Source organism: Telopea speciosissima, chromosome 2 (genome assembly GCF_018873765.1).
Source record: "Telopea speciosissima isolate NSW1024214 ecotype Mountain lineage chromosome 2, Tspe_v1, whole genome shotgun sequence".
In the NCBI taxonomy this organism is placed as follows: domain Eukaryota; kingdom Viridiplantae; phylum Streptophyta; class Magnoliopsida; order Proteales; family Proteaceae; genus Telopea; species Telopea speciosissima.
Window position 1 is genome coordinate 81,987,332 of NC_057917.1, and position 25,423 is coordinate 82,012,754.

General features: G+C 38.7%; 3 protein-coding genes across 4 annotated transcripts; 1 reads left to right on the forward strand and 2 right to left on the reverse strand.

Moving 5' to 3' along the window:
• Positions 1-5,239: 5,239 nt before the first annotated feature.
• Positions 5,240-7,576, forward strand: LOC122649979 (extensin). Of its 2 annotated transcripts, XM_043843254.1 has the most exons (4): positions 5,242-5,448; positions 5,581-6,056; positions 6,186-6,717; positions 7,387-7,576. In XM_043843254.1, the coding sequence occupies exons 1-4, from the start codon at positions 5,343-5,345 to the stop codon at positions 7,416-7,418; spliced, it is 1,146 nt and encodes a 381-aa protein (XP_043699189.1). In that variant the 5' UTR covers positions 5,242-5,342; the 3' UTR covers positions 7,419-7,576. The 2 variants fall into 2 exon arrangements, with proteins under 2 accessions (XP_043699188.1, XP_043699189.1); XM_043843253.1 differs by having other exon boundaries at positions 5,240-5,448; positions 5,581-6,717.
• Positions 7,577-9,117: 1,541 nt separating this feature from the next.
• Positions 9,118-16,810, reverse strand: LOC122652564 (coatomer subunit epsilon-1-like). Its single transcript, XM_043846348.1, has 7 exons — positions 16,576-16,810; positions 16,359-16,448; positions 15,937-16,088; positions 10,790-10,925; positions 10,550-10,705; positions 10,359-10,438; positions 9,118-9,549 (listed from the first exon to the last, which is right to left on the reverse strand). Exons 1-7 carry the CDS (start codon positions 16,735-16,737, stop codon positions 9,456-9,458), a joined length of 870 nt encoding a protein of 289 aa, XP_043702283.1. The 5' UTR covers positions 16,738-16,810; the 3' UTR covers positions 9,118-9,455.
• Positions 16,811-22,796: 5,986 nt separating this feature from the next.
• On the reverse strand, positions 22,797-25,193 carry LOC122651224 (S-adenosyl-L-methionine:benzoic acid/salicylic acid carboxyl methyltransferase 1-like). The gene is made up of 4 exons (XM_043844529.1): positions 25,060-25,193; positions 24,553-24,957; positions 23,301-23,552; positions 22,797-23,177 (listed from the first exon to the last, which is right to left on the reverse strand). Exons 1-4 carry the CDS (start codon positions 25,132-25,134, stop codon positions 22,812-22,814), a joined length of 1,098 nt encoding a protein of 365 aa, XP_043700464.1. The 5' UTR covers positions 25,135-25,193; the 3' UTR covers positions 22,797-22,811.
• Positions 25,194-25,423: the final 230 nt, after the last annotated feature.

Here is a 25,423-nt window from a genome sequence, read left to right on the forward strand (position 1 = left end):
GTTCCAACTTGGTTCCACAGAGAGGGACTTTGACTGAGAGTCCAAAGCTAACAACTATTGCATAATAGTCTTGCCATTAGATTGTTTTTAATTATCCGGATGGCTTATATCGATGTCAAATCTATCGTCACCACTTTTTGTTTGTTTCCATTTTTATCTTTCTATGATCAACTAGTCACATCTAATACTTGCATTCCTAGTCATGGTTAATACCAACGTAAAAGTTGAGGGCGAATCATCTTCCCATAGGGGGAGTGTAACTATTTTGTCTACGCAAATTAATTATTATTGCTGGAGTCGGAGAGATTTAATGTTAACTATTTGACCTATATATCAAAAGCTCTAAAATTGATGGAACACGATTTTTATTTATTTTTGGATGAATTAACATATATATTATAGTTTAATGATGGAAACACCAACATAATGTTAAATGAATTAGTGTTAGGTATTTGATCAATATGCCAAAAGCTCTAGAGTTGATGGAACATGTTAAAACTAGTTTCTTAATCTATCCCATATTAAGCTAGCCTAATCTATCGCTCATACACTAGAGTGGGTCCCATTAGATGTATAATAAACCATTATGCTTCAATAGCCGTCATCCTCAATGATTCTCACTTTGATGGTAAATAACTATTTTCAAGCAGCTCCAATCTACTCTAAGATTTTTATCTGGCGACAGGTAATCTTTTCTTGACAGTTTTCACTTTACTTTAGATAGCGCTTTACGTGACTTGAATTTATGACGTGGTGACTGACTCTAATTTCAAATATTAAGTACTTGAACAATATGCCGAAAGCTAACAATCAAGGATCTCTCTCTCTCATAAACTTCAAGACCATGTGCCGCCATTGAGATGTTTATAAATCAAAGTTGAAATAGGAATAGAAAGACAGGAGGAATGGCTTTATCATTTTTTTCTTTGTTGAAATATAAGAATGAAAGCATTATGATGTTTATTTATTTATTTATTTATTTTTTTCTTGGTAGAAAGCATTATGATGTTCAAAAGGCTATAATGAAGAAAAAAATTTAAATTTTCTCCTTTTGTACTCAAAAGTTATTTATATTAAAGAAAATAGAAAATTTATTGTACTCCCAGCATTTGTTTTTGGGATGGAAATGACTTACAAGGAAAAAATCACATAGATCCGGTCGAATGGATGGGACTGCAACATAAATCACTATTTCTGCCATATGGCATGTATAGGAACCGGACAAATTAAATCATTGAAAAGGACGAGGACATCGCTTATTTGGTTAATGTCAAATTCCAAGACCAAATTAGATGGTTTAAATGATCTTTTTTTGCATACTTTTATCTTTTATTTTCAACCGTTTAGAGAATTATCCAAAGTTTTTTAGTGTTTTCTTTTGTCAAATTTTATTAAAAATTGAGAGATTTAAATTGAAGCACAAAGAAATAAAATAAAATAAAACAAAAACAAATACATGTTGGGGTTCAGGTAGAAGGCAAAAGTAATAATTTCACACCAAATGTGAATAGTCCTGATGCAGAGAGTTGTAAACGGTTCGGATTTAGCTCGGATAGTGCTATATCCGCATCCGCATCCGATTATCTATCGGACGGATTCAGATAGTGCTAAACGGATACGAACATAGATACGGATTGGATATTTTATCCGTTTACATGTAAATATAGCTTTTCGGATAGCTATACCCTATCCATATTCGCATCCGTTTAGCTTTCGGATGGATTAGGATAGTGCTAAACGGATACGGACACGGATACGGAAACGGATTTTGACTATTCATTTACACCCCTAGGTATTTGGGTACCTTCTTAAGAGATGTGTAGGGTATACCCAGACACATGGGGTGGGCAAAATGACCAACCCCCCCCCCCCCCTCAATGACGCAAACCCCGCCCCTGTCTCGATCCAAGTTTTGAGCCGGTTTCAATATCAAATTCTTTCAATTTTCGATGTGGTTTGGTTTTGTCTGGGCCGATTTATCCAGTTTGGTCCCAATTTTGACACCCCTAAATTGGTAGTATTGGAGCTCAACATGTATTGCGAAAATTGTGAAAAGGGAGCCGAACACTCTGGAAAGGGTTTTGAAGGTAACACCGCTCATTTAAAACATTTATAATGTGTTAAATAAAATGGAAAAACCAAAGATACCCTTTGGGTCTAACCCAAAGACTGTAAGCTATTAGGTGAAGATAATCCAATTATAATAAAAACACATCCCAGATCCAAATAATCGATATACTACCATACATCAATAACTCTCAACTTTATAGATATGATAAAGACTCCTACTGCTAATGTGTGATACTGGCCTCTTATTTCTCATCTCCTAAAAGCCAGTACTTCTTCAATTTCAGTTCTTCTTGTTCATACGACAAATGTTGTGATCCTCACCTTCATTTATGTTGTTACGTCTTATGTTTCTATCAACTATGAGCAACTTCAGCAACTTTCGCTCTCAAACAATATTGTACAAACTTTGTTATCTTTAGTTTAATTATATATATTTTATGTTCTCATAAAAAAAATAATTCCCAACATCTCAACAAGATGTAAAAGGTGATGTTAATAGTAGAAAGCTTTTGGTGATAGGGAAAGTGATCCCCGTGAAACTCCAGGCGAGGGTATAGGGAACATGAAGAAGAAAGTTGAACTCATCTCTCCTTTGCCCAAAGCTAGAGGAGAAGATGAAGAAGAAGAAGAAGAACTATCCTGTTGCTCAACCTGAGCCCTGTGATGCTTGGTGATGTCATCAAATTTTTTTTTTTCTTCTTCCTCGTTAACATTTTTGTTTCTCCCTTGGATTTCTTCATAGCTTCCATAGATAATTGTAGCCACATTTCAGAGATATTCTTACTGGGCCATTTGATTTTCTTTGTTTCATGGAAATAATCAAATGGATGCTTAATTTTCTTTTTAACCGTCAACTCTTTGGGTGGGGGTTTTGGAGACCGTTCTAACTAAGATTGATGAGAATGCTTTACATTCTAGCTAATTACAATAAGACTTTGGTGTTGGGGTACGATGTCTTGTAGTCCGTTCTGTGCATAAGTGGGCTGCTTTCGACTGGCCATTAAGAAGCCCTAGGGAAGGAAGATTCTTTCGAGAAAATTCATTTATAGGGTTTTGCTATAAATTTTCAAGTTAGTATGGAACCATATTAGACAACTTGCCCCAAAAATTGGGCTGAAACAATTTGGTTTCCCTCCAATACTCGTAGACATTCATTTATTTCTTGGAGATGCCTAAGGGATGCTCTCCCTACTACGGATCAATTCCTCGATCAAAAGAAACATTCTAGTGAGGCCGTTCTTGTGCATCTCTATTGGGCGGGTGTTGAGAGCAGAAATCATCTATATTCTCTGAGTGTAATTGTACAGTCCAGGTTTGGAAGGATATGCTTAATTTGTGTTCCTCCCTTCAAAACCCGAACAACAACATATTGGTTGTTGCCTCTTGGGTACCTAAAACCTATGGGGGATGTGGTAACATTAGAGATATTGCAAAACTGGCATTGTATGCTACTATCTACCACATTTGGAAAGAGAGAAATGGTCGTCTAATACGTGTTATTAAGACAAGACCAAAGGTGGATATTGTCAAAAGACATCTGAAATTTGAGATGAATGCCATTCCACCATCTTCAAAGGGAAGTCATCAGCCTGTATTAGTAGCTCGCTTATGGACTACTGGGATGTTTCTATGGCTTTAATGAATTCGCAGCCTAAGTGCTTGTCTTTCGGGAGTTCTCCCCTTTGTGTTCTGTTTGTAATTTCTTGTCTTTAGGGCCTCTTCTCTTAGATCCCTTCTTCCCATGTACAGTTTTTTTTTTTTTTTTTTCCCCTTTCTTTTGAATAAAGTTAATTTGTAATGAGGGTTCTTTCTATGTAATCGATCTGAGAGAGGTGTGAGGACGAGTTGCTGTAATTAACCATATTCAGTGAAGTAAATCTTATCTCAGCCTGGACGTACGCAATTTTACTGAACCACATAAATCCTTTGGTGTTTATTTCAATTCCTCCCAGATATTGCATTATAACGTGGCTGATTTTTTTTCTCTTTCCTCTTCTAAGGATCAAATTTATGTTCAAAGAACAGTAAGTTGGATCTTTGTTTGTGTTCCTAGTTCAGATTATGCTGTACAATACTGAAATCGAGTTAAGCGATTCCAGAGAATTTCACTGAAACTGTTTCGTTCTTTTTTGGGAATTGGAGAGCTTTAATAGGGGAGGGGGGGGTTTAGGGGATGGGGATAGGCCCCAAGGAGGTTTGAACTCATGACCTCTTATTTGAGGAGTTGGTCTTTTGCCAACTGAGCTGACCCCTTGGGGTGTAACTGTCTCGTTCTCTATCCTTTTGCCATCCAAATGTCTACAGCTACTTGCCAAGTGGAAACTCGTGAATGCATTCCAAGAATGCATACCAAACACAACCTTTCAACTGTTTAAAATTGTTTAAGCAAAAGTTTACATGCACAGCGTGCATGTGCACGACCTGCATTAAATGCAGTCAGATTGGCATAAAATCCAATCTGAAATGACATAAAAACCCCTGCATTCCTTGTTTGATTGAGTTGATGGTTGAATTGCATTTTTTTCAATTGGTATCATTCAAAATATGAAGGTGATCTGGATAGTTTGGTTATTTTTGTCATCAACTGTTAGTTTAGACTAACACTGCTCGAGCTCGGTCACCCCAAGCATCGAGTTTCAAGATAATTTTAAAATAATATCCTTAGACTCCTTTTGGCTTGCAGGAAAACTTTAAAAGGCAGTAAAAACACACAAAAACGGCATTCAAGGTTTGCCCCAGATGGAGGCATAGTACTACAGGAAATGGACCATACAGAAAGTAGGATAACCCTTGGAGCTAGAAGAATATGGGCCACCATGCCCTCCAAACTGAAAGAAAGTGAGTCACACATAAGGGTAGCCCCTCTTTGAGTAGAAAGCAAGCAAAACAAAAGGGCAAAAAACAACACTTAACACTTTATAGGTATTTCTCCCATACCAAGCAAGCATATATCCCTAACAAAAAAATAATAATAATAATACAGAAACCCCTAACTCTCTCCAAACACACTTCTTTAACATCTTTCTCCATTTACGCTTCTTCCTTGTCACTTATGTTGCTTCGTGATAGTAAAAAGCAGAGCATTAATTGATAAATTTGAGTTTCCCACTTTAAGGCCGACCCTCTTTATTCCCTTTTTCTTTCCAGAAATTCATGGGCTACCAAAGCTTCCCTATATAAGTTTCTCACAACTCACAAGTGTTAGTTTGTGATCTTAGAGCGTTTGTATAGAGGGACTGAACTAGGAATTGGGCATCACAGTCACAGCTGCCATGAAACTTGATCTCCATGCTATGGATCGTAGAAGAAATTGTAAGAGATTATTGTGCATTTTGCTTCTCTATTTCTCTATTGCAGCTACCCTCTTCAATCAATGTGGTAAGTAAAAAATTTGTTTCCTTCTTTGGATTTTAGCTAAACCAGTTCACTGGTTCACTGTGATCTGATATTTGTTCATCGTCATTTAATTGAGTATTTTTATTCTATGTTCTGATCTGGTGGAGGATGCAGATGCAAGGAGATCAAGGCAAGTGTTCAGGTTTGAAGGTCTCACACGTCCAAGAAGTTCAAGTATCAAAGGCACAAAGAATCTAAGATTATCAAACCACTTGGATGTAGTAGATCCAAACTCATTAGATTCCACTAATTCCAAACCTTATGGTATAAGTTCACCTTTTACTTTGCCACCTTTTGATTCCTTAGGCCCAATTCCATTACCTGAAAATACCCCTCCGGTTTGTGTATATCCACCCTCCATCCCACTACCCCCTTCTACAACCACTCCATCTCCTGTGGTCTATTATGCACAACCACCCCCACCACCCCTTTCAGAATTTCCACCCGTTTTTCCCAACCCAAGCCCACCTGGTACAATCCCTAACCCACCCGAATATGCCCCGTCCCCGTCCCCATCCCCATCCCCATCCCCATCCCCACCAGAATATGGGCTTAGCCCACCAGGAACCGTTCCGAGTCCTCCAGAATCAGTGGTGCCAAATCCTCCAGAAATAGTACCAAGCCCACCGGAATATGTCCCTAACCCACCTGAATACATCCCTAGCCCACCTGAGCCTGTACCAAGCCCACCTGAATACATCCCTAATCCACCTGAGTCTGTACCAAGCCCACCAGAATACATCCCTAATCCACCTGAGTCTGTACCAAGCCCACCTGAATACATCCCTAATCCACCTGAGTCTGAACCAAGCCCACCTGAATATGAGCCCAGTCCCCCAGGTATTGTTCCAAGCCCACCTGAAAATGAGCCTAGTCCTCCAGGTTCTGTTCCTAGCCCACCTGAGTACGTCCCGAGTCCCGGTGGATTTGTTCCGAGTCCACCTGTGTTTCTACCACCAGTCGTGTACCCTTTTCCAAATGTGCCACCCCCTCCATATACAGCCCCTGTAAAACGTCTGTGGTGTGTTGCTAAGCCGACAGTCCCTGATCCGATCATTCGAGAAGCCATGAATTATGCTTGTGGATCTGGAGCTGATTGTATTTCAATTCGGCCTGATGGAAACTGTTTCCAACCTAATACATTGTTCGCGCATGCTTCTTACGCTTTTAACAGTTACTTCCAAAGAACGAAATTAGCCGGAGGCACTTGCGACTTCGGAGGAATAGCCATACTGGTCACTGTGGATCCAAGTAAGTTAAAAGGCCCATTGCCTTCTTAACTCACAAGGATAGACATTCTAAAATTAAGGACAGTGGTAACATGGTACTAAATCACCATAGGAGGAAAGTATCCTACAAATGAATAATGAACCAAACGTAGCCTGACCAGGAATATGCTATACTTGAATCCAAACATGACATAAAGACTCTTGATTAACAATTGCAAATTATTATTAGGGAAGGAGTTCGCTGGTCAGCAGACCATGGGGAATTGGGGGCAAGGGAGGGAGAGAAAACAAAAAGGAATGGTGTTTCTACCCTTCCTCCAATAGGGAGGGAGAGATATTCGATTTGTGTGGTCTGATGCTTCAAACCACGGTATTAGTTATCTGGTCGTCAGAAGATTAGAGAACTTTTCTCATTATTATACACAAACTTTTTTAACCTTTTCGTATACATTTTTTTACTTTTTATCATAATTTTTTCATTCAAGATTTTTGTCCCTTCCTTTTTCACAACCCCAAGGAATTCGAGGGATGGACCATTTTATATTTTGAGCCAGGAAATACCGATCTCTTGAGTGGTTATGTAAAAAATCATGTTTGGCCGGTATATGTTCATTTCCACATTATAATTAGGAAAATTATAATTAGTTATTTTCCTAATCACTTGGCTTCTCAATCTGATTCTGATTAACAGGTTATGATGGGTGCCATTTCCTCTACTTCTGATTGCTGAAACAATGGAAGCGCCATTATTAGGTGACAGCTTCTTTTGGAGATTAAATAAAGGTTTTGTAAAGGAATTATCACTTTTCCCCCCTGAAATCTTCTATAGAGTCTTAAAACATGAATTTTGCAATTGAAGATATAATGATAAATTATTTTTTTAAGAGAGCATCTCATAAGGAGTGAGTCTCCTAGGGTTTTGTCTTAGATTGGGACATAAATTCTTCTTTTTCTTCTTTTGTATATGTGGACCTACTTCATCTTCTCTTCTATCAGATGTATAAATTGCATTGCAGTAACCTGATTATAATACATATTAGCAAGCTCTTTGTGTGAACACATGGTGGGTACACGAGAGTATCCATGGTGAGGGAGGACCACACATCCATCCATCCGGATCATCTCAACTGGTAAAAATTCAGAAGTTACAGAAAGAGCAAGTCAAACAAAAAAGCAATCCAACGATGAAAACGGAGGTACATGGGCTGAGCTATGGCCTGTCATTTCTAAAATACCGATTACACCCAACATAAGTCCCCTGCTGATGTTCAATTAAATTAAGGCCCAAACTACTTCATGGGCTGGTTTATGAACAAAATTACTATCTAATCTAAAAAAGCAAGACCTGCAGCCATATTATAAGGGAATTGCTCAATTAGTCTTCAAATCCTCCAAACTACCCCTCTAAAGCAAATAGTCTCAGTTTTCCTTCACCCCTTCACCCAAGGAATAAAGAAATCTCTTCTCCACTAGTGATGTAACCATGTGATTGAACCCTATGTCATCATTAAACTCCCACCCCTTATTGTATATGGTCGAAAATATCCTTACCCATGCTAATCCAAAGGGTTAGATGTCCTTAGATGTGAAGATTCCCTCATCACCATAGGTATAGAGAAATTCGGTTCTAAAGCAAATAATCCAAGGAGAATCCACCGAACAAGCAGCAAAGAGGAATGCACCAATAAGGCTTATATTGGAGTTCTACAAAGTCATTTCAAGTGAAGAAGAGAGAGACAGATAAAGATTTCATGTGAGGAGATGAGAGATAGATTACCAACGTACCGTTATCCAGGGACTCAGAGAACCTTTTTCTCTAATCAGAAATAGCAATCGACACCACAACTTCCATAAGGCAAAAATTGACCTGGTGCGAGTTAGGACCTACCCTGCAGGTAAATGGGTCAACAACCGCTGAATGAATCGTATGGATGTGATCATCTGGGTTGAAATTAACCTCATAATCTTCACACGCAGAGTTCCAAAAATGGATAGTCCCAAAGTCTTGATTTGTAAAGAGAGGATGTTAATGGGCCAGGTTTTGGCCAGGCCAAGCTGTGCAATACACCTAATTGCATGAGACAAAGCCATGTCAATGGTGGGCTATAGAACCGTTGGACAAATGTCCACTCCCACTCCTATTCTGACGTAGCCAAGTAACATAGCTAGCAAAGAGAAGAATTCAGTATTCATATACCTCTTTCTGCTTTGACGAGATTTCTAGGATGTATAAGATGGCACAGGTAGGCAACATACATGAGATCGCCTTTCAGAATTAGGTCTTCACAAAAATGAGATTTAACATATTCAGGATCTTTGTTATACCATTTTAATTTGTTTACTTCTGCGGTTTGCCTTGGATCACTGAAGCGCTGCAGATCTTGTTTGTTGTAACATGATTGATTTTTTAGCATACAATAACAAACAGCAGTGCAATAATTTCTGAAAATATCTTCTCCTACAAAAAGAGGATCAACACAAACATTTTTCCACTTCAACAAATACAATTTGACATCCTTGAAAGCATTCCTCTATGTTCAATCCATATATTGCTCACACAAGGTGTTGCCGATTACCTAAACTACAATTGAAAATAACAGACAAAAGGGAAGGAGCACTACTACAACTACTCCAACAGTATGAACACCAGTAAGTAAAGAAACATTAATGCAAAAGAGGAAAACCAAACAAATCTAAAATTATTCAATAAGATTTGGATTATGCAACTATCAGCAGCTTATCAACTGACCCACAAGACCTTCAAGCAATTGTTTGAACAGCTCTGTCAAAGCTCTCTTCAGCAGACACCATGCGTTTGACAAGCATGTGGTCAGGGTGTGAGAGTTTCAATTGGCTGCAGAAATACATTATTGCAATTAGTCATATACCCAAAGAACCCAATCTGGCCCCTTAACAGCGGCACAAGTTTCATGTAGTTCCAACATACAAACCATTTAGCACCAGAATTAAGGATGTAAATTGAGAAAATTTGGTTTGGAGACAGGTCCTAATTCATATCTTATTAGGAAATCCGCCATCCAAATTAAATTGGATATCTGACAGATATTTCATTTGAGTATCCAAATTTGAGTCTGCCAACAATACCTAATCAATTTTACAATACATATACATATCAATAAACATAACAAAATAATAGAAATTTGTTTCTAGTTCATGAATCATGACTTCATGGAAATAATTGTAAATATATTATATTAAACACATTTAAATATTCTTAAATAATTATCTGTAACGGTAAGGTTGCTCCATCGTGATCAAGTGGCCACGGGTTCAAATCTGGAAACAGCCTCTTTGCGAAAGCAGGGGTAAGGCTGCGTACATTTTGACCCTCCCCAGAACCCGCAGTGGCAGGAGCCTCGTGCACTGGATATGCCCTTTAAACTAAAATTTTAATTAGAGTGGATATTAGCAGAGCATATACATTGGCATCTGAATTCATATCCAACTTCCTATTATCCAAATAAACAGATACGAATCTAGTTTTCAACTGTACATTTGCATCAATTGCCTTGTTCTTTCCTTTTTCAAATATCATGTTAAGTTCCCCCAACGAAAGATCCTCATGAAACTTACCAAGTTCAACGCTAATAATTCCACAGGGAAGAGAACAAGAGGAGAATATGGAAGATATTGATAGCTTACCTGAGAAAACGAGATGATTGTTTGCCAAGGTGAAGACAACATACATAAAGGTTGGCCAGAGTTTCGGCATCCTTTGCATCCTGTACACACATTAGTCAGTGATAAATTTTCCATGTTAAAGAGGTCAATTCGTCATTCACATAAGTGCTCCAAAAATTCAACACTGAAACAAACTCATCAAAAAAAATTACCTTGTTTAGAGCTTCTAGCAACAGGGTTTCAGCTTCATCAAAGTGTCCCATATGCATGCAACAGACAGCCTTGCCATTGAGGACCAATATGGTCATTGGAAACTTCTCAGAGAAATCTTGAAAGATCAGGTATGCTTCTTGTATCTTAGAACCACCCTGACATCACAAAACAACATGCAAAGATCATAAACAGAAAAATTATCTCACTTCTAATATACTAACACTAAAACCTTCATTTACCACTGCCAAATTTAGCCATGCATTTGCAAGTTGGGTTAGCGTGTGGTCCTCATCTATTTGTTGCATAATCTTTAGCTGTTTCTCTGCATAATCTGATCTATGCATCTTAAGGAATATTTGAACATTCAGTGCATGCCTACAAAAGATGAAGCTCATCAGGATTACATAGAGTGCAGCATTTATTTCACAAAAAGGAAGTGAAAAGAATGCAACTAAAACCAAGAAAGAGATCAAGGCCCCTCAAAATGACTTGAAAGAAATATATGATCAACTAAGCTTTGTACCAACTACACGTGGTCAACAACATGAATTCTGCTCCACAATTCCACCTTTGTTACGGTCATATCTTCTGTTAAATAACAAAAATAATATCTTTCCCACTACTTAAAAACATGTATAATAAAAATAATAAGCTTATATTAAAAACCACCAGCATATTTCAATTTCAACAAAGTCCCAAATGAGACATTTCAGTGATTTCAGTTGAAATAAAGTTTTACCAGATAAAAAGTTATTTCTGTTGGGATGTCCACGCATAAGGCAAAAAATAGTCTCACATAGGATATGAATGGGTAACATGGGGGGTTTATAAGGACTAGGGCACCCTTTCCTTAATGGCTAACTTTTAAGGATGAGTTCTACCCCGTAAAGTCCCTAACAAGTGGTATCAGACTTATACGAATTGTTGGGGTTCCACACGGAAAGCAGAAGTAATAATCCCACATTGGATATGAGTAGCCCGATGTGGAGACTTATAGGTACTTGGGCACCCTCTCCTCAAGGCCAGCTTTTAATAATGAGTTCTACCTAAGTCCTCTATCAAATGGTATCAAAACCAAAGTTGTGCCAGAGCCAGGGCGTGGCAATCCGGTGTGCCTCCAAGGATGAAGTTGGAGATGATCTCGGTAGCTCCCGTGTGGAGGGGTAGATAGGGAAAAATCTCGGTTGCTCCCGCGTGGAGGGGAAGATTGTTGGGGTTCCACACGGAACACAAAAGTAATAATCCCACATCGGATGTGAGTAGCCTGATGTGGAGACTTATAGGTACTTGGGCACCCTCCCTTTAAAGGCTAGATTTCAAGGATGAGTTCTACCCGAATCCTAACAAATTCCTTGCATCAAACCGAGTAATTTTCAAAATCCACCTTGTCCTCTACAACTTCAACTTGCATCTTATTGGTCCTCACCAGCACAGTTGGAGGACTGCACATGGCTGAACTATCTGTTGACCTTTTATTCTTATCACCTATCTGTAATCATAAGTTCCCTCAAATGCATCAATTTATGATCCTATCTTTTCTATCTAGCAACATATCCATCTCAACTACACTCATTTTATGTATATACCATAATGTAGGATCTTACATTTTGGACTAACGAATAAGAGAATTGAGGTCTGGATGCATTAAACTAGGCAAGGGGAATATCTCATTCCATAGCAAAAAGGAAAATATTAGCATTTTGTAGGATCATGTAGCCAACCCAAGAGGGGGTGAATTGGGTTTATACGGAATCTTAGCCCAATTTGACTTATATTCGCCTCTAAAAACTCCAACAATTCATTAGTCAAACAAATACAAAATAAAATAAATGGAGATAGGGAAAGAAGAAAGAGTACACCCACAAATTTATAGTGGTTCGGCATGGTCTCAATACTGTCCTACGTTCACTAACACAATATCCTTACAGGGTAGGTGATGTAGATCCAAGCCCCCTCGAGTTGAAGAAACCACCCTAAGCATAGGGTCATAGTAGGAGCCTTAGAATAGTTCTATACTTAGTTTTATTTTTAAGTTTTTATTTTAACCCGTTCAAATTAGTTGCATCCAAATTGGTTCAATTTAAGTTGGTCTAGTTTAAGTGATTTAATTGTCTTATTTTAAGTTACTAGGGACAAATAGGTCTTTTTACCTTTTAAAGTTTAAGTTATTTTAAGTTTAGCTACTCCCTTCCATGATTTATGAAGGAGAGTTTAAATTGTATTAGGATTTTGGCGTTTAGGCCCTTACTAATAGAAAACGTGGGAGGTTCCCCCACACAATTGAGTTTTTTAAAAAATAATTCGTTTGAGGCTGCCATTGTTGCTGCTGGTTATCTCCTTTGAGATTGAGTCTTGTGAGTCATATCAAGACAACCTTGTGAGTCATATCGAGGTGAAGGGTTGGTGGATCTCCAGTGACTCCTTGCATCTTGTAGATTGGGAGGTTCTTCTTCAAGCTGTCTTCAAGGTTTCTGCCAGTGAAGGTCATTTAAAATCAGTAAGTTATTTACTGTTTCAGCATTCCCATCTTCTTAATCCTCCATTAAAACCCATCGATCCTCATAAACCCTAAAACTCCTAAAATCTGTCCAGCCTTATCCCTCCATTCAAATCCATTCAAACTTCAACCACAGCACCCTCTCATCCCTGTCTCCACTCGACCTAGCTTGCAGCCCCATCCTAACACCCAATACCCTAATTCCCCCTCATCTCTGTAAAACCCCAAAACCCTAAAATCAGTCTAGACCAATCTAGCCATCCAAAACCTTCCAAATTACACCCAAATGTCCCCTTCACCCTTCCTAACACTCGATCCAAAGCCCTGCCCTAAAACCCCATCTTAAACCCTTGTTTCAACCTAAATTCTAAAACCCGAAACCCTAACCCTAATTTCTGAAATTTTTAATTTTTGTTCAAACCATGTTCAAACCTACACTATTAGCTTCTCCTAGACCTGCCCATTAAAACCAAATAAGATTCAACCCCATTCATATAAACCTAACCCTAGATTTGACCCTAAATACCCCAATCCGTCCCATTCGGCCAGCACCTTTGTGAGGGCCTGATCTACCTTGGCTCCTAATAGGTCTTCTACCTATCTAGGACTACATTAGTAGGAGAAACACCCACACAATAATCTCCCCGAGATCGATACATCTCCTTGCAAGGTAGGACAAACACCTCACACACACGGATCAGGGCTTCAATACCCTTCACCACACAATCACTATGAAGTATGAAACTAATACACAATGGCTCAAGGGTCAAAACACAAGTTACCTCCTCTTTTACAGGAAGATAAGCAGGTTGAAGCTCATATACTGATCCCCTTGCTCAGTAGCTCACGCTCAATGGCTGATTTGATTTGCAAGTTTTAGCTCTCAGCTTCTTTGTTCAATGGCTCATTAGATTTGTAAGTTCAAGCACATAGACAGTAGAATTTCAAGTTTTAACCTAGCAAAGTTTCACACAATTTTGCCCCAAAAGTCTTTTTGAAACTCAATCTATTCCTCTATTTATAGAGCAAATTTCAACAGCAAAGAAAAACCTAGCCGTTATGTTTTCAACAGATCTAATTTTTTGAATTCTAGTCGACCGCTATACAGAGTCGGTTGGGTGTTGCCTTGTATACTTCAAAGAGCATCTCTTCGAATTTACCGATTGACCATATCATCGTTCATCTTCTTATTGGTGCTCTCGGTAACCAACGGATCATCTACCTGTTGACCACTATGATGCTCACCGGTGGACAGCTCCACTCAACGCCGGTTGGCCGCTCAATCAACCGCTAATGCTATCAATGGCCTTTATCGATTTTAAATCATATCACTTGGACGTATTTTCCAATTGGCTCTCATACCATGCCAAGTGAACCAATGTAAGGCCCATTCAATTACCAAAAGGACTAAATCAAGCTTCATGATTAATGTCAACCATTTCGGTCCAATTTGACTTAATCAGTCTACACTATGAACCACCCATCTTAGGTATTCCATTTTTTTAAGTCCATACTTAATAAGCTGAGCCTGTGCACATGGGATCATTACATCCTAGGATCCTCTAACTAAATACAAAATGAAAACTATAGCCTCGGATTACATTCAAGCAAACAAAGATAATTCTTCCAATCTGGCTCAAATTGCTCGAATCCTCACGGACGGCTTGACTTGATCTTCAAGTTTGTGCTCCACCACTCCTTGGGCTGAAAGACACTTCACAATGTTTGGAACTTGTATAATCATTAAAACATTTGAAAGAGGGGGTGAATAGCGGTAAAGAATATAATTCGGTATGTGGGATGCCTACGGAACCTGATGACGGAAAGGATCGAGAATCAATTTAAACCTAAGAAGAAAAAGTATCTTTTCAAGGTTACAAAATTGTGCTGATCTGAAGTATATTGAGGAACCTATTGGTCATTTATATTGCATACAAAGCAGAAACGAGCAGACCCAGACCACTCGAACAAAAATAATCAATCACCAAAAGATAAGCACATACAAAAAGTAAACGACTTATGATCCAAACAGCTCTCCCAAAAGGATGGAACTACAATTTTCATGCAGTTGTAATCCATAAGTCTCCACTATATCTTTCAACAATAAGCTCTATTCAATTAGAAAAGTAATCAATAACAGCAAACATCTGTTGTGAAGTTCACACAGAGCACACGAAGTATCCTCCCATGCAACACACAATGGATAACTCGGTATGAGTAAATTGAAGCCTGAAATAGTGATTTTATAGTGAGGAAAGATGAGCAATATCTACCCACGTTTATCCCTTTTGGTTCCCCCCTGCTCTGAGGGCTTCTCAGACCCCAGATGGACACCCTTAAATAATTGTAGCTAGCTAAAAATTGGCCTCATAACACAGGATTAGCTTTGTTTTGCATTTAGTCATGCTATCTTTTCCTTTCCTGGGTAAATACTCACACTGATGGTTTAAGTTCCCATAATAACCTACCAATGTTCACCCAACAGTTGAAGTAACTGTTATTCCTTATAACAGCTAAAGTATCTTTAACAATAATAACACTAAGGTATCACAAACAGGATATCTCAACTTTATTTCTCAACACCATTTCTTGCTAACATGCATCTCTACTTGGCTTTACTTACCTCAGAGATTTCATCAAATACATAGATATTTGTTCCTTGTGGGTTAAAGCAATTCAAAGGAGGTATGGAATAACAGATTAATCTGCCAAGTCCCACAGAGGAAGTTCAAATATTGTTCATTAAAGCTTCTTGCCTTCTTCTAAACCACAATTCTAGCAATGTAGCAAGAAAAAATAATTAAGAGCAGATAAAAGATGTATATGAATCAATAAAAAAACTATGTAGTCAGAAATTCCAAAATTAAAAGGGGGGAAAAAAAAACTAACAGTTCCATAGTTCCCCCAGAATTGGTGTGCTTCAGGGCCTCATTGTAATCCTGCTCATGCATGTAAATGATTCCCGCAATCAACCGTAAAACAGGGTTGCTTCCAATGGCTTGATCTGCTAACCACTCTTGAAGACTCGAAATTGCAGATTCCTGTAGAATTGCAAAAACAACAGTCACCAATTACATATTAATACAATGTAAAACCCAATTCCAGTGCCCGAGTCCGCATGTCACACAATATGAACAGCTCACTCCAATCAAGATTACAACAGAAGTTCTATACTGAAAAATTACAGTATCTTAGATAAAAAGGGAAGAAATTTGATGGTTCGATAAGTAATGATGGAGTTAAAATTCAGGAATGGAGCACTTAATATACGTTAACCAACAGATCTTAAACAGCAGATGGAAGAATCAAACCTTGCTTTCTGGACCAGAGAGATAGAGCGCAAGCAATTTGATAGCCTGGAGAGGCGTGGGAGCCGAAGAATCGATCTCGTTGATAACAAGCTGCCAACGTGAATGAGAAAAAGAAAAAGGGAAAAATTAAAAAGAAGCGGAAGAATTAAACAGAAGTCGAATCCTTAAATCTTTCTTCGAAATAGAATGAAATCTTGGGGTTTCTAGAGAGGAGAACCTGATAGCTTCCGAGAGAAATGTAAGATCTATAAACAAGGCAATCCCTCTCGACTGCATCTTCTGAGGAGAGATTGGGAAGGTCGCTGTTATTAATGGCAGCTTGATAGGCACCCAAATAGAAGTTGTTTCGAAGGCTGAAGAGATGGTCCGGAGATGCCATGGCTGCTGCTCTGCTTAGCTCTTTGTGTTGGATTCTTAGATCTGCCCTCTCTCTCTGTCTCGTCTCTCTGAGAAACAAGGCACCGGCGGAACAGAGAGAGGAGGAATTACCGAAAATATTAAGGGTTTTTTACAATTATCACCCCAGAATCTTTCATATTTACTATTACCCCCCCCAAAAAAAAACTTTGAAACAACTGTTACCCTCCCTGTTGCATACTAATAACTAACTGGCCCCCACCGTTACAGACCCGTAACAACGGGGTTAGTCATGATAGTGTGTCGTTGTCACAGATTTTTTAGGACCAAAATGCCCTTTTTGAGGTGATAATTGTAAAAAAACTCCCACCCCATCACCACCGTCCCTCCTCCTCCTCCTCCTTCTCCTTCTTCTTCTCCTTCTTCTTTGAGTTGCTGAGGCACCAAGCCAGCGTCAACGCCATCGCCTGGGCTCCGCACAGTTCTTGCCACATCTACACTGCCGACGACGATTCCCAAGCCTTAAGTTCTTCGAACTTAGAACTAGAGTCTCAGCTTCCCTAGTCAACTCGTCGCAGGTGCTGAATATCCGATAATTAAACCCTAATTGAATGAAGGAAATCCTCCAAAGCCCGTGATAGAGTTCTTCCTTCATTTCCTTCGACACAAAGGAAGAAAAGGAAGAGCGAAAAGATCCACAAAAGAGAACAATAATAGAGGGAACGATATTCAAGCCATGAAACCAAAAATAACATTACCCATCCCTCTCTGCTTCTTTCATCGTAGCATTCAATTTCAACGGAATATCATTTGTCCAACAGTTTGGTTTCATGACTCTTAACCTGATATGTCACCGGCTTTGGTAGATTCCCGAACTCCGGCAACAATACCACGAATACAATCAACAAACCCTAACCCTTCCGAAGGTAAAGATCTCTTCTCCTTTCCTCTTCCGTTTCAACGGTTTTCCTTCAATCAACAAGTCATCGGTAATCGATTCTGAGACCATGAACTATTCGAACCTTGGTCATGGAGAAGCTTCTACAAGTTTGGTCTCAAATTCAAATATGGAAAAGAGCGGGCTAAGTGAAAGTGTCGGTGAATCGCTTCGACAAGAGATGAAGAAGTTGAACTTTGGAAATCAATCAGAGGAAAAGGCTTCTAAAGATTCCACTTTTAGTTTTAGTGCAGGTTGGGGAGAGAGTTCAAGTTCAGGTGTGTTTGGTTACGGAAGTAATAGTAAGAAAAGTTATGATTTTGATGGAAACAGAGTGTCTAAGCTACAAGATGAGAAGAGGGATTTAAATAATGAAGGTTTTGAGAATCAGAACAACAATGTAGAGAAGCCTAAAAATGCCAATTTTATCTCCAAAGGTTCTGACGAGAATAGTTTTGTATTTGGAGGAAGTGACAATGGGAGTCAACTTGGCATCTAAAATTCCAGAGTCAATGAAGAAATTGAACTTGGAAGACTCTGGGAATGTTGGTGTTTCAGAGAAGTCTAACGATGTTGATCCTCACCCTAAAGCCTATGATAACAATTTCGTCTTTGACAGTGGCAAGAGCACTGGAGATTTTTCTGTTAGTAGCTCAGCAACTATGCTTCCTGATGAAGAAGAAGGAGAAGAAGGAGAAGAAGGAGGAGGAGAAGGGACGGTGGTGATGGGGTGGGAGAATTTTTACAATTACCACCCCAAAAAGGGCATTTTGGTCCTAAAAGATCCGTGACAATGGCACACTGTCACGACTAACCCCCGCCGTTACGGGTCTGTAATGGTGGGGATCACTTAGTTATTAGCATGCAACAGGGGAGGGTAACAGTTGTTTCAAAGTTTTTGGGAGGATAATAATAAATATGAAAGATTTTGGGGTGATAATTGTAAAAAGCCCAAATATTAAATCCTTACGTTAATCTCCAACCTTTTAATGTACGCATGGTGTACAATGCGCACATCTTTAAGATTTTTTTTTTATGGAAAACAAGAAACAAGCAAAACCTAATTATCATATAGTAAAGCAAAGTCACTGGTGGTTAGGGGGGGGGGGTGTATAAGTGGGTCTTATACTATCAGAGATCAGTATTGAATCTAATAATTCACAATAGATAGCAGTGGTAGCCCAAGGGAGGGGAAGAGACAAGGGGTTCTTGAAAAGATTAAATAAAGTACTGTCGGAGGTCCAAATACTCCGTAGCCTAATGTTCGCCTCCTTTGCTGTTAGCCAACCATGATAGAGTCCTACCAACGCTGCTTCAGTAGCATCATTAGTATTTAAGTTCCCTGCATCTGTTAGCAAATGGTAACCATCTATCAACATGTAAAAGGCCCACTGAGCTAGATTAAGTTTTGGTTGAAAAACTCCTGCGATCAGTAAACTAGGGAACTGGAAATTAACGTTAGCAGGAAAAAGATCGTTAGTAATAGTGCATTTGTTGTGAGTGATGCAGTGAGTGGGTGATGTGTGGTCAGGGGGATGGATGTGAAGGTCAGCCAACCATCGAATGATATTTTTAACAACCAATACAGGATCGGTCGGAGCAAAACAATGAATTATCTTGTTTCTTACAATCCAAAGAAAATAAAATGTGCTAATAAAAACTGAAAAAAAACCATGTGCAAGATTGTTTATCCAAGACAAACTTGCCAAGGAGGGAGACACAGAGGTCAAGTATAGAGGGTGCAGATAAGTGCTCGGTCTTTAATCCCAGAGGGCCAGCAACCCAAATATGCTTAGTCCAATGACATGAAAGGAAGAGATCCCAGATCAATTCATTGTGTGAACCACAAAAAACACATGTAGGCTCGACTGAAATCCATTTCGAGAGATAAGCCCTTGTGGGAAGCCCTGTATGTAAGACACGCCAAAAAAAGATTTTAAATCTGGGATGAATATTAAATTTCCAAAAGAATTTCCACCAATGGAATAAAACAGGCCTAGGTTGTTGTCTATGATGATTGTGAGTATCTAACAGATACAAGGGCACTAGTTTGGTGGAAAAAAATTCCAGATTCATTTAAATTGAATCTCCACACATCATCAGAACCCGAGATGGGAATCTGCTGGATTGTTGAAACAAAGAGATCATCAAAGCAAGAAGTCAATTTAAACCTATCCCACGCAAAATTATTCATCAGCTCATGGACCAAATGGAAATTATTTGAAACCATGGATGTAGGTGGGATGCACTTACCAGTTGATGATGGTATCCAGGGATCATACCTGCATGATGTAGATTTACCATTGCCAATTTGTCTGGAAACCATGTCCCGTAGAAGAGGGACTGTACTCGCAATACTATTCCATGTCCAAGTACCCGTTCTAACCATAGTTTTTGGGTGGAAGATAGACAGCTTGGGGAAATACTTAGCTTTGCACATCTTTAAGATTTACACCAGGTGAATGAATACAAGAATTGGGAATCGCATCAGTGAATCGACTGGGACCGATTCCAATTCCTATCGATCTGATACTACCGATTCACACCAAGATTCCCAAGAATCAGTGAGTGTTCAGATTAAATGGTTGATTCTAGGGTCTTTGGGACCGATTTCGGCCGATTGCAACCTTGATTCCTTGTTTTAAACCTTGGTCAAGTATGAGTATAGACTAAAGCGGTTTTTTAATACCTGAATTGGCATCCACCGACAGCAATTCAAATTCGATCGAATTCAATTAAGAATCAATCGAAACATTGGATTCCTGGTGTTGCGGTAAGATCTGATTTGATGCTCTTCTATGGCCGATTTGACCTACATAAGAGAACAGAGTTGAACAAAGAAGTGCCAGTCTGAACCAGCTGGGACACTCTGATGCCTACATTAGACCTCTCGCAACAGATAATAATCAAATCCAAAAGTGAAAAATGAGAGAGACCCCTTTACCTTAGTTAGGTGCTACTATTTATAGGATTAAGATGATAGATCGGTGAACGACTCTTGCGATGGTGGACTGTTGTGGACGTCCTCGATCTGAATAGGTAGAGCTTCTAGGATTGGACATCTTTCAATTAGGAGGTCATGAAGAAAGTGTCTCCATTCGAGAATGTTCTTATCCAGTTTTGTCATTGGTCAAGTTAGTTTACCATTAAGGTTTGGTTGCTTGTTGGTCAAACTAAGTGTTAGTCTGAGGTGTCCGTTGAGTAAGAGTGGCATGGGACTGCATGCCGACTGGCGGCTAAATCATCTTTGCTGAATCGGACAGATGGGTCAGGTCGACTTTAGTGGTCAGTGGGATGACTGACCAGCAAATGTCAGGCTGTGGTGGTGTTTTCTGAGGTGGTCTATCTAGGTCTGATGTCCGATGAACGACCCATAGGGTTGATTCGTTCCTTAGGGTTAGTTTATAGTAATGTAGTTGTATGGTTCAGCTCCTCACTCTTCCACGTGTTGTTGTCTTATTGGTTGGTGATAATTTAGTTTATCAACTTGTTTTAAAACCTTGATCAGGTTTTTTTTTTTTTTTTTTAAAGGTTTGTATTTAGAAGTCATATAAATCTAGTTGCAAGAGATAAGATTTCTTGATTTTGCTATTTTACAGATTATGAATCGACACTAATTGGAATACAAATGGATATCTATAAGTGCAATCATAGGCTCATGGCTGATTCTAAAATGGGTTTTGATAATAAACATTTGGGAAGCAGTTTTCTGTACGCATGTGTCTATCTCTCTCCTCCTTAAAACAAGGGGGCGGAGGTATCTTTTCACATGGGAAGAAGAGAGATAGACTTATGGCAGTGTTGGTGTAGGTCACACTCTCGGACAAAAATCTTTTTCCCTAAACATTAATTGGAATCAGAGTCAATGGATTTTTCGATTCTAGTTTGATTTTTTAAATCCATCGTAACAAAGGGTATCAACTCAACCAAAAAAAAAATTCTTACTAAGATTGGTCGATTTTACAAAATGAAAATAAATTTTTTTTTTGATAAACACAAAATGAAAAAAATTAGACGCATAACAATTAGCATTACATAAAAATTTTCTAGGAAACCCCCTCCCAATCTCTCTTCTCCTTAACATGTTGTCCCTATACGAATCGTGTCCCATCCTATTGGCCTCTTCCACTCTCTCATCGTGTATGAAATTGTGTATGTATTCCATTATAGAGATGAGAATAAATATGCAAAAATGCCATATAATATGATAATATACAAACAATGAAACCGAATATAAGGAAATGAATGATATAGAGAAAATTTTCACAATATTACAGCTAACCCCCCTCCCCCTTCAAAAAAAAATAAAAAACAACAAAAACCATCACAATATTACAGCTAACCCCCCCTCCCCCCTTCAAAAAAAAAAAAAAAAAAACCAACAAAAACCAAAATCTCAAGGTGGATCAAACAAAACCAATTTGAATTTGGACACCAACGATAAAAAAATGACCAAAATGATGTGTTTTGATAAATGCAGGTTGATGTACTGATGGAATAAAATAAAGAGTGAGAACACCACAAAGCATATGATGACGAATAAAATGATAGTCTATCTCAATATGATTAGTGCATTCGTGAAAAAAAAATCATTGTGAGCAATTCAAGCAGCACTCTTATTGTTAAACACCAAATTTGAAGCAAAAAGAGGAAGAGTTTGATTGGGAAGAAACTCAAGTCTTTACTTAGCGTCGGAGTAAGAGTATTAGGTTTGCCCCTCATTTTCTTTGCTTAGCTGATTGAAAAATCTGATCTCCTTTAAAAGATTGAAATGTGAGCTCGTTAATGCTCCTACTTTTAGGTGTTCCAATTTTGATTTTCCAACAATCATTGGGTTGGTTTTTTGTTCCTATTGGCTTTCTCTTTGTTTTCTGAAGTGTTGTGTTTTTTGATGACATTTTTGTCTCGTGATATTGTTAGAAATTTCTTTTCTTTGAGATTTAATATTTTTTATTCCCAAAAAAAAAAAAACATGAATTGAAGATTTTAAAAAAAAATTCTCATTACTCTGCCTCCAAAATCACAACATCATTTATAGAAAAAATTGACCATTTACTTTTTCTTTCTAGTGGCACAAGAGGGTTGGACAGTCTTTACTTATTTATGATGGAAATGATCGACCACATTACCATTGTTGCCCTCTTCAAAATCCCAAAGCTTCACTTCCCTCTCAAGGAAATGACAATACTAGTCAACTTACCCTCCTCCTTTGATAGGTGGTCAGTGACATACTCCATGTACCTATTGAATAGAACATCCATTACAACATCCCCAAAGTGACAAGCGAGCAAGGATTCTATCACAGCTCTTACATACTGTGCCACTTTCTGTGCAGTTATAAATCTATTGAACGTGCATTCTTTGTTGTCTGCATCATCATCACTTGCATCCCAATTGACGTCAAAGATTTCAAACTGATCAAGATAAAAAGATCCTTCTGCACAAATTATTCCCTCTAATTCTTTTCGAGAAGATATGTAATAAGGCATATTGAATGAATCCAATTTAGCTTCTTCAATGAAACCCTAAAAGAAAAATTTAAGAGAATTTTAATAATTTGAACATGAAAGAAAATCAATGCTAACCACAAATTTTGTAGGTTTGATCTACATGGTATGTAAGAAATACTAAGCATGCATGCACAATACCTTTGAGGCCAAATCATTGAGTGACTTGGACAATTGCTCCCAAGGGTAACTCTCTTTGCCAAAGGGGTCTTCACTTCTCCTGCCTACTAGTGTTAGGACCATTCGTCCTCCTGATGTTATTTCTTTGGCGCGCAAGCTAAGAAATAAGGAAAAATCTTTTTGAAATTGCTCCAAGTATGCTTTGACCACACTGGGAGGATTTGTCCTTGCCAAGTAAATATTCCCTTTGTTATTCTCAATCATCGAAGGAACCTAATATACCATGGTTAAGAAATATATTAACACTTTGTATCAATGCACATGATAGGAAAAATATTCATCTTGAGATATAACTTTTTTTTTTTTTTTTTTCTTTCGTTGGGGGAGGGGGAGGAGGAAGAGTTGGAGACGTAGTTTCTCTAGACAAACATGTTAAGATCGAGAGGTATTTTTATAAGCAACCGCTTGGATTCTTTTATCTTCTATATCAATTCTACATCCTCTACTTCCGCCTACCCCTACTTCCGTGTGCACCCTACACACAACGAGGAGTGCAAGGGCAGGGATAAGGCGGTCTTTGCGCGCCCTATTGTATGTAGGGCGCACACGGAAGTAGGGGCAGGCGGAAGTAGAGGATCCGGACTCATGCTGGTGTTCCAATTTTGTGAATAAGCTGTTTACATCACCTTTAAAGCTAGATTCATGATGATTTTCGACAAAAAGAGTAGGACACCGTCCAACATATGACACAAGAGTCCAGATCCTCTACTTCTGTCTGCCTCTACTTCCATGTGCGCCCTACACACAACAGGCACACAAAGACCGCCTTACCCCTGCCTGAGCGCCTTGCCCGAGTGGGGATAAGGCGGTCTTTGCGCGTCTCGTTGTGTGTAGGTCGCACACGGAAGTAGGGGCAGGCAGAAGTAGAGGAAGTCGATTCTATGAGACAATAAATTAGGGACCTAAGGATATTAAACCGTCTTTTTTTCTTCGAATTTTCCTTATAAGGTGTTTGGTCCCTAAAAACCAAACCAAAACCAATAGCTATCAATGCGGTCGGTTTTAGTCAGTTAATGGTTTCTTTTAACACTGTTTTATTGGCAGGATTAATCCCACCTAAAATGTAATCATGTATCCATGTGTTTGGTATGCATTCTAGGTCGATCTTCCATTCTTAAATGATAAAAACAACTATTTTTATCATGAATATGAAATCCACATTATGATATTAAATTGATACAGAGGAGGTGTAGAAGCTGATTACGTTACAAACCTGGGAGAGCCAGTGAACGCTGTTAGAGGAATGAAAGAAGTCTATAGAATTGCTTGGAAAGAGTCTGTCATAGAAAGAACCAGGTAACCCAGTGATGGAACATGGCCCAAACTTTTCACCCTTCTCCTTCTTAAGTTGCTCATAGAAGGCCGGCAAGGTCTTGAAAATGTTGTTGAAGTCATTACTTGGAAGATCATTGAGGAACACTTGGAATTCAGGTGTACTAAGCTTCAACTCATGACATGTTTCATCGATAGCCTCAATGATCTCTGAGATAACCAGTAGGGTGTTGGGCCCTGAAGAACAGCCCAAATCTGCAATCCTTAAACATCGAGGTAAGTTGGTGGTATACAAATCTGAAATGCTCCCAATCACCACCGGCTTTGCCATGTTTATCACTAGTTTCTGAAAAAGACTCCAAGTTCAACCTCTTAATTAGAAGAATGAAAATGAAAAAAATTAGAGATTGGAAATCTTTAGATAATGAGAGAGAGAGAGAGAGAGTACTTGAAGTATGGAGTTACAAGCGTAGCTAGTTTCTCCATTTCCCCAATTCATGTGGAAAATTTGTTGGACTTCCATGGCTTCTCCAAGTCTGAAGACTCTTAAGCAGCAACTTCGCAATTGGTGTAAGGGGATTTAAATTGCATTTGATCGATCAATCCCTGCTTGGACTTCACAGAAAGAAAAATAAATCAAAGACTCTACAGCTTCAAATCAATCCCTGCTTGGAATTCAAAGAAGAAAATTATAAATCAAAGAGTCTCCAGCTTCAAATCAATCCCTGCTTGGACTTCAAAGAAGAAAAAAATACATCAAAGACTCGGGCTTGCCCCTTCTCAGAATGGAAGTGCATACCAAACATACCCTT